Genomic DNA, 12,782 nt, shown 5'->3' with positions numbered 1-12,782 from the left:
ATTTATTTACATATATACAAAGGAATGTCCAGGATACATTTGTTAACTACAAAAACAGAAAAAAAAAAACAAGGCTATATCCACTATATATGTAGTATGAGGAAAAAAATATGTATGTATGAGAGATTATATGTGACTAATAAAATCTTCTGAAATCAATATTACAGGGTTGTTGTAGCAAACTATTAAAAAAGACTAGGGGCGCCTGGGTGGCTCAGTGGGTTAAATCCTCTGCCTTCAGCTCAGGTCATGATCCCGGAGTCCCAGGATCAAGCCCCGCATCGAGCTCTCTGCTTAGAGGGGAGCCTGCTTCCCTCTCTCTCTCTCTCTCTGCCTGCCTCTCTGCCTACTTGTGTCTGTCAAATAAATAAAAAAATCTTAAAAGAAAAAAAAAAGACTAAACTTTGAAGTACCTCATATTATAGAAACAGAACTTGAAGAGATACTTAATTTTGTGTATACATGTGTACACACAAACACACACACACACACAAATGTAAACCAAATCCCATAGCCTCAATAATCTAGATTTCTAAGTGAGTGAATAGGTTTTAGATGTTACATGGATAATTACCACATCTCTTATGACACTAATGCAATCATGAAGCTGGGGCAAACAGGCATAAAAACAAACCAGAGATTCCTAAGTTGGCTGATTTTTTCCTTTTATTTTAGGTTTTTAGGGACAACACAGCTTTTCACTGCCCTGGCATTAGCATACGGAATAGGTAATTTTCATGGCATTTGAAAGCAGAGAGAAAAGCCTGTCACACAGAGCCCATCTTTGTTATTCACAGAAGGAAGGATGAAGCCATTGAATGTAGCAGCCGTCTCCAGCCTCCAGTGCCCACCTGTACCTCCTGCAGCATTTACCGTTGTAACATGACTTGCAGATGCCCCTTACACCCCGTGAATCCTGGTTCTCAGTGTAGACTGCAACGCTACCAAGATCGAAGTTTGCAACTTCAAATGATGTCTTTAAATCAAACACAATAAAGAAAGTCCAGGCACTTTTTCTTTCGGCAAGAAAGACTAACTCCCATTCCACTCACACCTCAATTGCATAACTCAAGAGAGCAAGAGGCAACTTTCCTTGGACTCTTCAAATACATTCTCTTTAGGGATCAGGCTACGCACAAAAAAATAGCTCAGCAGGAATTAAAAAAAAAGAGAGACAGAGAGAGGGGGAAGGAGGGAGGGGGGGAGAGACACTAGGGATAAAAGCAGGAAGGAACCTGAGCAAAACATTACCAGCACCATAATGTAACGTGTGCACTGTCAAATGCCAGTAGTTTGAATGGAATCAGGGACAAGGAGTCAATTTAGAAAGTCGAGATCTAGCAGGGTTGGGCTAAAGAAAAAGAATACACATGTGTGTTGGACAGATGGACATATGACCTAGTTTTGGGTAAGTGAAGCTAAGAATGGTTTACAATTTATGTGAGTCTGTTTCCAGCTAGTCTGAAAGGCAATCTGAAACTGTGTTATCAATTAGGGACCCATTGATGGATTATATACAGTCTGAAACAGCCTGAGGCTGGACGTCTTACAGATGTAAATATCAGACATGCGATAGCTCACGAAGTACATTAATTCTGCTCTGAAAGGGGGCATGAGCTGGAGAGGAGGAAAGGGGGGAGCTCTGAGGTCACCCTCCACCATCTACCACTCCTCTTATATTACAAATGACTGCTCAAGAATGTGGACTTTGGGATGCAGCCACCGCTTGGTGGAATGTCACACGACTTCAAGTACAAGCGAGTCCGTTCTCAAATACCTGAACAGGGCCGAAAACTGCTTGTAAATCCAGCTACGTCCACTGTGCCGAGAACAACTCTTGTTACGTAGGATGTGATACTTGACACGTGCTTTCAGAAATAACAAAATTCAAGATCTGATCTTTAACCATATACCTCTGCCCTCACCATCTCCTTCCTCCCCTCCTCCTGACTTTTCAAAGTCTCTCCCCCGTCACAAGTAACTACTGTAATAAAACAGCATTTTGTCAGGATTTCCAATTACGTGTGCGCTGAGTTCTACTCCCGAACCTCATTTATAGAAGATAACCTTAATGTAATGTAACTAAGAGGTCTTCAAGGCCTCTTTCTCTGCCTCCTCTCAGCTGATATCTTGCTTCCTAAGTCTCTGAGGAAACAAAATCACCAAGAACAGAATGTCTCTGAGCTCCTGACACCACACTTGGGTCCTTATGGGCGGCCCGGGACCCTGGCTCTTCCTTCCCTCCTCTTGTTAAGCATGAATCCTGTGCTTTTGGACTCTCTGGCTGGAATCCCACCATCTCTTGCCCGATGAAGGAAAAGGCTCCAGTCATGTTCTCTCCTCTTGCTCTTGGGTCTTTAGCTTTCCTCTACTGGACCATTCCCTTTGGCACATAACCTTGCTGTAATTTCTCTCAATTTAAAAACACACTCTGGACTCCACACAGCACTCTAGCTTTCCTTTCAACAAACCCTGGGAGTTCATGTACTTACTGTTTCCAGTTCCTCTTGTCCATTCTTAAGAGCCTGAACTAATCAGGATCAGCCTGTCATTCTATTGTTATACCAAACAACCCTGTCAAATTCATCAGTGACCTCCATGTTCCTAAACCCAATGTCAGTTTTCTTAGCCTTTGTCTTACTGGGCCTACTTAATCCAGCTGATCTCTCCTGGCTTCTTGAAACACTTTTTTGTATTTCAAATAAATACAAAAAAAAAAAAAATACTTTTTTGTATTTCACTTGGATTCAAGAAGATGACTCTCTTGGTTCTCCTACCAGACTGACTTCCTTCTCTCAGACTCCCTCACTGCTTCCTCTTCATTTTGGTGACCTTTAAGTGCTACAGTGTCCCAAGACTTAGTCCTGAACCTCTTCTCTTTTCTGCCCATAGCCCCTTGCCAGGTGATCTTTTTGGGTCCCGTGATTTAAGTATTACCTGTACCCAATGAATCTCAAATGTCAGTCTCTAGTCTGACCCATTCCCCAGACTCCAGACTCATATAAAACCAACTGCCTAGGAGACCTTTCCACGTGGATATCTAATAGACATCTCAAACTTCAAATTTCTACATCTGAAATGTTGACTCCCTGACAGCAACCAGTATTTGCCGTCATAGTAAATGTCAACTCTGTCCTTCTCTTTGATAAGGCCAAATATCTTGGAAGTCCTTCCTAGCTCTTCTCTTACATATACTCCTCACCTCCCTTCAATTCACCCGCAAATCCTAACGGTCCTACCTGCAAAGCATAGTCAGAATCCAATCACCTCCACTGTTAGTACACTATTAATGCCACTGCCACCTGCCACCTGGATTTTGGAATAATCTCTTACATGGTTTCCCTGCTTCCACCATTGCCCTGATGTAATCTTTTTCTTGGCACGGCAGTCCATAAGCCTTTTAACCTAAGTCTAGTCAAGTGACTCTGCATAAGCCTATTTTGCTCCTTGGCCCCACCTCCCCTCCACCATGGTCTCCTGGCTCATTCACAGCAAAAGCCCAAGTCCATATGAGGGCCAGTAAAATAAGGCTCTTGGTGATCTGGCCCCCAGCTGCCTCTCTGGTCTCTTCCTCTATGATCAATCCTTGTTCACTGCATCACAGTTACAGTGGCCTTTGCTGTTACTGAGCACACTAAACACTAACTCAAACCCTTTGCCTGGGATATATTTCCTCAGTTATTCTTGTGGTTTTAAAATCCCACTTAATTCAGATCTCACTGATGAGCCCTTTATAAAGTAGTAAGACTCCTTCTTCTGCCTCCTTCCTCCCTCGGCTTCCATTCCCAGCCAAAAGTACCACTGTGTCTCATCCCTGTGTTACTTTTCCTCCACAGCATTCGTTGCCCTCAGACATGCAAGTTTACTTGCCCTTTTCTTTAAGATTTATGTCCCCCAGCTCCCAGAATAGAAGCTTTTTGCTGTTTACAGCTGACTTAGAACAAAGGAAAGTGTTTACCCCAGAGAAGGTGCTCAATAGGTATACAATATGACTATTAATGACAGTGATCTCAACAATATACTCTCTAGGAACAACAAGCAGATATAAAACGAGGCAATGAGGATGGAACCCTGGCTGCAGCAGCTTCCAAATCCTCCAACGTCTGGCCCACTGGGGCAAGGGGTCCTGACAGGACAGTGTTGCTCTGGCTCCCAAAGGACCGTGTACCACCCTCAGTGTGGCCCCAGCCCGCACTTTCTTACTGTCCCAATCACACAGCCAGAGGGCAATGGAGCTTTGTCTGGAACCATGACATCTGACCGAGGGTCGATCAACCAGCAGACAGGTCTCATGAAAGCTGCTGTCTACCAGAAAGGAGTGAAAATACATTGGGAAGTAGACTGTACTTCCTTCTTGCTTTATTTCCCCGTTTATAAAAGCAACACATGCTTAGTTTAAAATCAAGAAAATCAGGGTACCTGGGTGGCTCAGGTGGTTAAGCATCTGCCTTTGGCTCAGGTCATGATCCCAGGGTCCAGAAACTTGGCTCGCGTCAGGCTCCCCGCTCAGTGGGGAGCCTGCTTCTGTCTCTCCCTCTCTCAAATAAATAAAATCTTTAAAAAACTAAGAAAATGAGTAAGGAAAATATGTCCCTATTCCACCACTAAAAGGTAACTATTAATGTTTATGTGTGAGCCTTTCTAGATCTTATGTATATAAAGTAGTAACGGACTATATTTTTTCCTTATCAGTTCATTTAACGTATTTTTAACTTCACAAAATGTGTATTTCTGGGGCACATTTGTATCTGATTCTATTCAAGGATTGTTATTTTGGGGTGCCTGGGTGGCTCGGTCAGTTGGGCCTCTGGCTCATGATTTCAACTCAGATCATGATCTCTTAATGGGTCATGGGATTGAGTCCCGTGTCACTCTGTGCTCAGCAGGCAGTCTTCTTGGGATTCTCTCCTCTGCCCCTCCAACCCCGTACACAATCTGTCTCTCTAATAAATAAATCATTTTTAAAAATTGCTATTTCAAGCTGAAGTCTTCAGACCCAACATGTCTTGTGTCACTGAGCGTAACTGAGGGAAAGGTAAACACTGAATTGGGGAACTAGAAAATTCAAGTTCTGGCCTGTGTTCTGTGCCAACTATGCAATCTTCCATAATTCATTTCCTCTGCCCATTCCATGTTCTTCCATGCTCTCTTATTTATGAAAAATATTTTCATTGAACTTCTCATAGTTAATCCCACCTGCTCCAGATGGTCTCCAGATTCTTCAAACGATTAAAAAAAAAAAAAAAAAAGAATCCATTATGTATTGGTCTATACAAGATGTACCTGACATATTTAGGTTGACCTTAGTCAGCAGCTAGAGTTTTAATATCCTTAAGCGACAAAGCTTACAGTTCCTTCTTTCCAGACCTGTTACCTGGTTTGTGTATACAACTCCCAAAGGTTACAATTCTCCCCATTGACCAAGACTGATGGGGCTCTAAAAGTAAATATTCTGTTCCTCAGCTTCTCTAGGGTTTTACATGTCTGCAAGAGACCTGGAATTTGAGAAATACAGTCCTTTGTGTTTAAGATAAACCTTTATCTCCTCAGTAATAAGGGAAACCTTGGGATCCTTCTGAGTTTCAGATTTTTCCTTGGTACAATTTAAAGACTGAAACTGGTAGGTGATCTCTAAAGGTATTTCCAGCTCCTAAAAGGGGAAACCTTGGTTCTGAAGCTCATCAACCAACAAATGCACGTAACAAGACAAAAAGGGTGAGAAATATAAACTGGAACACCAGGACAAGAAAGCAGAGATATGACGTCCCTTTGGAACTCTATATTCAGGTGCTCTAGTAGATATTTCTACTAAGTTTTAACAAAAGTGAGAACAAAGTTCAACTTCAATATATAGCATCATGGCACTGTTTATTAGTAGAAATGCTCCCTTATCCTTTTTCCCGAAACACCAAAACAAACTGAAAATTACAAGTAGGGAATATAAATCCAATACTTTTTACTGCAAAGATAACTGGGTCTCCAAAATAATCTTTGAAATAACAAATGTAAAACCCCTAACGAATGAGATAATGAGGAATCTAGCCATATGTACACTATATAGTAAATGCCCAATACAGGTCAGCTCTTTTCTTTTTCCTTTCCCTCTTTTGAGTTTCAACTTTCCAGAAATATCCAATTTTATGGATGCTATTTTCTCTTCAAATCTTAAAGGAAAATGTCTAAAGCAATACATTTATTCAACCTGAATTTGGTGGACCTACAGTTCACCTTTATAAACCAAGAGATTACTGACCTGAATTTAAATCTCGTCCTGGATTGAAGGCCCGGCTATTAACAGTGGTAGAAAGTCGATCACAACTAATTGTTCTAGATACATTGGTATTAAAGTTCCCATCAAATCTGAAACAACAGAAGAGAATTAGCAATATTTATTTAGTGGTTAATGAATTTAAAAAAACCAAGGTAATTCATATTGCATATGAGGGAAGCTCATAAACATTAAATTATGATTTAGATTTTAGAAGTTGAAAAAAATCACTTCAGAACAGTATGGGAAAAATATGTGTTCTACAAGGCTTTAGAAATCAAGTTCAGTTCTAAGGAGATTAAAAAAAATAACCATTCTTTGATCCAATTCTCACTGTAATGAATTTGAGTCAGGTAAAATCATACAGAAAACAGGTTTGACAAAATTCAGCCTAAAGCTCTGATGGTATATATGAAACAAGTCTTTATCTTATCTGAAAACCGTGAAAAAGAACAAAAATTGTGAGTAGTGAAGGAAAAAAAATGTTTGTGGAGTAGGAAACATCTAGACTTGATTCCCTGCTTTTTCACTATTAAACATGTGACTCTAGACAAACTCCAATTTTTCTGAGCCTCAACTTTCTAATCTAAAGAAGAAATTAAAAAAAAAAGACAAAAAAGTTCCTCTCGTGGTGTAGAACACAGAGTTTGCACATCCTGGATTGCAATATAAATAAGGTCAAGGTTTTTTTGATTTCCAATGGTAGTACAATGGCGAGGACTAGAGCTAGAACAATGCTAGTACTCTTAAGACTAATTGCCGATAAATAAATACTAGTGTAATCAGTGACTCATTTGCTAGAGCAAACAATAAGTTACAGAAAAATCAGAGGAAAATGTACCATCTCAACCTTATGTATTCCCTATGAGTACTTCTTTTCTTACCAGACTTTTTATGTGAATTTAATCTAGAAGTAACAAAAGCCAAAAATCTTAAATTTCTAAATAACCCATTGAGAATTTCATTTGCTGATAAGACTCCTGAAATCACTAAGAGTTCCCGCACGAAATTAACTCAATCTGAAATTAGGGTTTTTAAAAATTTGCGTTAAAATGTACACCTCAGCTAAAAAGTAGCCTTGCTGAAACTCCATTTACATAGGTAGAGAAGCTTTATGACCTGGAAGAAGCAGTCCTAAAAGTCAAGATCCACTGGATTATTCACATGAACTTTGATGGTCTGTTGATCACATCTCATAATACGTAAGAATTACAACGTTGAACTGATTGCATAAGTAAGGGGACTAGATCATTACATGGTGCACTGGGTTCTAAAACGAAAGTTAAACAGCTTTGTTTGGAATACACATCATCTCAAAGGAAGAGGTAACTGGATTTTAAGAGAACTTTAGTTCAGCCTCCAACCCAGGTCAGAATTCCATCAACATTGTCAACTGTACCTCCAAGGACACAGTTGCTTCACCAACGTGGTTGCCCTTCCTTGGACCTGCTCCAATTTGTCTAGACAAGAGACCGATGCCTCAAAAACCACAGATGGAGAGAAAAGAATAAATTCATATATCAGCAGCTGCCTGTGTGCATGGGGACAAAGCAATGTGATCTCACTATCCCTCTCTTGCAGCATTTGAAATCTGTGTCGCAAGAGTGGCACTATACAAGGAGCTCACCTGCTCTCCTTGCTCTAGACAGCCATGTTAAACCTACTCCCTCATGTGCTTCTTAAATGAAAGGACCATAGAATATTCAGGCTTTGTGGGCTGGCTATCCAGTCCCTACCCCAACTGCAAAAACCCCGCCATTGTTAATCTTCCAAAAATCGGCAGAGTGCCAGACTTGTTTCTCCACCCCTGGCCCAGTATCAGGGCAGTCCAAGAGAATTCTCTGAAATGATAAAAAATGGATTACTTTTGCATTGTCTAATATGGTAGCTACATGTGGCTACTGAGCATTTAAAATGGAGCTAATGGAGCTTAGACATTAAATTTTTAAAAGTGTTCAATTTCAGTGAACCTACCAAATTTTCTATTCTGTATAATTTTATCTTAACTGTAAATCACAGTGAAAGAGTGGTTACCGTATTGGACAAGTTCAATTCTGTATGTTTCTCTTATTTTTCCAGTCAGCCTTCAGATCTCTCTATTCACTTATTACTCTCCCAGAAAAGCCCTATCCTGACTGTGGATGATTTCTCATTCTGTATCAAATGCCTCCATCTTCCCTCAAAGCACGTGTCATGATTTTTAATTTATGGCTCCATTTGAGTATTTTTCATGGGTAGATTCTTATCGCTATATGAACAGATAAGATCTCCTTGAGGGCAGGCACCACTATGTATATATAACATTTAGCACTGTTTTCGTCAAACCAAGCATTCCTATTCACTGATGTTCTATGAGGCTCCATGGTGCCAATGCTTAGCCCTGTTCTGGCCTCTATCTGTTAAGTTCCGGAGGTCCAAGCAAAAGAGGACCAGAACTCACATGTGTGGTTCCTAATTCCTGAAAGTCTCTGGTATCAGAACCATGTGGGATGCACGCTGGAATGCAGATTCCTAGGATCTACCCTAGAAGGGTCTGACTGGATGAGTCTGAGGTAAGGCCCAGGAAACTGACTTTGGCAGGCTCTCCAGAAAAAAGAAACTTATCAATCCTGTCATGTATTATTCCTTTAGAAATAAAGCAGTAGAGTGGTTTTCTGTATAAACATGGGTACATGAAAGTATGCTTCAAAAACAGTACTCTCAAAGTCAGAAGGTCTTCCAATTTGAATCAAGAGAACAGAGTAATTTGGAGGTATGCCTGCAACTTACATCTGGACTATGCTGCACAAATTACAAACCCCTTTTATTTTTGTAGAGGTTTTATTTATTTTAGTTATCTCTACATACAACATTGGGCTCGAACTCATGACCCTGAGATTAAGAGTGATGGGATCTTCTGAATGAGCCAGCCAGGCATCCCACAAACCCGTTTTAGACCAACCCACTTTCCAGCTGAAAGTGACACCATGAATAGAGGCTTGAACCCATCACCCAACATCCCAGCCAAGGACGAGCCACACACCACACTGCTTAACTTAAGTGACACATAATGAAGAACTTGCCAGAAGGAGCAACTCAAGAGTTATTGACAGTTTCTTCCAGGAGTAGTGTAAGTTTGGTGAGAAGCCCTGTCTCCCTGGATGGAGTCTCCACAGCCAGGACGCAGACCATCAGCCCATTCCTTGTGAAGTCTGCAGCCTGGTGCTAAACTCAAATAGATTCCCCAGGTCTTTGTTAAATGAAAAGTTGCTCCTGGGGAATCACAGAGAGGAAACTATATTTACAGGTTGCTTTCCTTTCTGTACTGGAAAGATCATCTTGAAGAACATTAATAAAAATATTTTTCTAACAATAAAACACAGAAGTGATTCGTTAACAAAAGTGCTCAGTAAACATGTGAGTTATAAAACGGTTTCACAATGTAGTATTTGTCACCGATAAATCACCCAACCTTCTCTTCCCACTACCTCCTACAGTTCTAACCAGATTGGTCCATTAACTGTTGGATCCCAACTATGATGTTTTCCAGTGTCCAGTGCACTCAACAAAGCCCAGCTTTCCTTCTCCTCCTCCCTGAAACTTGTCAGTTCCAGCCCATGCTGAGCCCTTCCTCCTCCAACATGCTAGTGCCATTCTGTGTCTGAATCCCACGCTTGTGTATGTTTTTTATATTTATTTTTACAAAAAAATTTTTTTTGTTTTACAGATAGACAGCACATACGTGTACCCATAAGCCAGGGAGAGTGAGAGAATCCCAGTTTCCATGCCCAGCGTGGAACTCAACATGGGACTTGATCCCATGACCCTGCGATCATGACCTCAGCCAAAATCAAGGTCAGATACTCAACTGACTGAGCATTGTTTTGTAATCAGGTTTAAGACAGTGTCATAACAGGTGATGTGTGGTTTTAGATTCTATTTATAGTAACAAAATACCAGTCAACAAAAATTTAATATGAATTATAATGAGGGCTGCCAGGTGGCTCTTCTGGTTAAACATCTGCCTTTGGCTCATGTCATGATCCCAGGGTCCTGGGATCCAGCCCCGTATTGGGCTCCCTGCTGGGCTGGGGGACCTGCTTCTTCCTCTCCCTGTTTGTGCACGTGCTCTGTCAAATGATGACCAAAGCACTGCCAGTGGGGCAGAACGCGATTAAGTCACAGTCAGGAGTGAGAGGTACACGAACCTAGACTGCAGTTTGGGTTCAAACTACATTTTGCTGTATACCTCTTACACATAATGTAGGATTTCTAAGCCTCTGTTTTTCTCATCCATAAAATGGCGATAGTATGCCTATTTCATAAGGTTGTGTTAAGAATTCAATCAGAAAATGGCTATGAAGAGCCTGGTACATAGTAGGCATTTAATAGATAGTAAGAACTAGTACTGGATGTGTTAGTAACAGTTACCAGCTAGTAAGTACTCATCATATGTTCCAAGTGCTTTGCATAGATTACCTCATCTAATCTTCACAAAGCATGAGAAAAGTACTATTATTACCACCATTTGAATGCCTGGAAACTGAGGCACAGAAATGCTAAATAAAGAAGCACAAGGTTCACAGCTGAGAAGCAAAAAGAACCAAGATGTGAACATATATTCCAGCTCTTGTTCATAATGAATACAATGTATCTCAATAAATCAATGAATTATCATTAAACATTATCTAAGATAGCTGAAGTAGAATTCAATTATCTCAGAGGAAAAGAGTGCTCTGAAAGATTGCAGGGCATAGGGGAAATCATTGCTTTTCAGTTAACAGAAAATGACAGCAGCTGGGGGCCCTGGGTGGCTCAGTCAGTTAAGCATCTGCCTTCAGCTCAGATCAGAATTCCAGGGCCCTGGGATCGAGTCCCATGTTGGGCTCTCTGCTCAGTGGGGAGTCTGCTTTTCCCTCTGCCTCTCCCCTCCCTTGCTCTCATGTTCTTTCTTTCTCTCTCTCTCTCTCCCTCAAATAAAAATCTTAAAAAGAAGAAGAAGAAGAAGAAGGAGAAGAAGAAGAAAATGATAGTAGCTAAACATAAGTCTTCACGATGCATAGCTACAGAGAAAGAGCTCTATGGACAAAGGCCAGTATGTGGAGGAAGAAGGTATTAAAGGCAGGTATTCTGTACTGATGGTTGATAACTTAAATGTTCACTAGTGGCATAGCTATGGAACTGGCCATTAAGAGAATAAACTTTTTATTATTTCATTCTAGAAAAGCCTGAAGTTCCCCTCCCATTCAGCACTGAAATCCGAGGGGAACCGGTGGGTAGGACAGTACACAAGTGCACACGTGCATTCGCAGCACAGAGGAGAGAGCTTGCAGACGGGGTGCCGGCTCACACCACTTTTCTCCCCTTCCTGGTACCAAAGCTCTCCGCTGAAAGACCCCGGCATTCTGATAACCCGAGAACCTTGTAAAAACGGTTTATGTACAACAAAGATAACAGAAATAAGACAATACCAAGAAAGAAAAATATGCACCGAATTCTGAAACCTCTCACATGGGGCAACGAGTGCAGCACGCAGAACATAACGGACAATGGCCCCAGCTCAGGTTTTACTGGGACGGCAGGCGAGGCTCTCCACTCAGGAGAGCCCCAACTGAGGTGGTACAAACACACCAGCTTCCAGAGCTCAAACTTGATCCCAAAATAAAAATACGTGAAATCTTTTCTTCTCAAGGAATCCAGAGGACAATCCTGATGTTTTAGAATGAAATACTCACCTTCCAGGAGAACCTTAGCCAGAGGGCAAGCTGACCTCTGTCTTGCTGGCTCAAGGACATTGGTGTATGTGTGTGTGTGTGGGGGGGGGGGTGGTTCAAAATTTATGAGTGAATGATGAGCAGATTGTCACCTCATCCCGAAATCTGACTTAATTCTTCCTGAGTAATACACTTGTGGTGGATGCTGGTGGTTTTAAATGAACTTACTCCTATCAAGCCCCCACGTTAGGAGACCCGTCACCTACTCTCCTTCCTCCTGCTTCCTGCCAGATGGTATTCTGTAAGTGGGAACAGTCTCAAAATAATCTCAGTGGTCTTGAGTTCCTCCAGAGATGCTAAACCTCAGCCATGGGGAGCATGCACCCCCCCCAGCTGGGTTAACACACAATGTCTACAAAGAAACCTCCCTCTGCTTCTGTCGCTGCCTACGCATGGTTGTGCCAGTCAGGTAAGGAAGCAGGTGTTGACCGGGGGCTTGGAGATACAAGAGAGTCGTGCGTCCCAAGCGGGTGAGTCAGCTAGATGTAACTAGAAGAGGAAAAACCCCCTTGTTATCACTCCACCCTCCACTCATCCACACTCACTAATGTCTGCTTCTCTTCTGGTCTCCAGATTACTACTGGACTCCATGAGAAATACTTGCTTAGCTGTCCCTGTGACACGAGGCCCCTCCAATCCCCAGAGAAGACAAGGTTGCCTTGCCTAAGACAAGAATGCATTATATGTGCATGTGCTTCTCCAAAATACTATTTATAAAAAAAAGAAACCTACTATTCAGCCCAATTTGGGGACTCAGAGAA

At 41.5% G+C, this 12,782-nt stretch overlaps 1 protein-coding gene across 1 annotated transcript in view; it reads right to left on the bottom strand.

Moving 5' to 3' along the window:
* CACHD1 (cache domain containing 1) overlaps positions 1-12,782 on the bottom strand; it is a 206,578-nt gene that overhangs the window by 70,710 nt on the left and 123,086 nt on the right. Inside the window, exon 4 of the mRNA XM_082687809.1 lies at positions 6,254-6,360. Coding sequence (XP_082543935.1) covers positions 6,254-6,360 — 107 coding nt within the window. The remainder of the gene's footprint in view (positions 1-6,253; positions 6,361-12,782) is intronic.

The sequence above is a fragment of the Mustela nivalis genome (assembly GCF_964662115.1).
Source record: "Mustela nivalis genome assembly, chromosome: 10".
NCBI lineage: Eukaryota > Metazoa > Chordata > Mammalia > Carnivora > Mustelidae > Mustela > Mustela nivalis.
The sequence above is the reverse complement of the archived record's forward strand: the minus strand, read 5'-3'. Positions and strand labels throughout refer to the sequence as shown.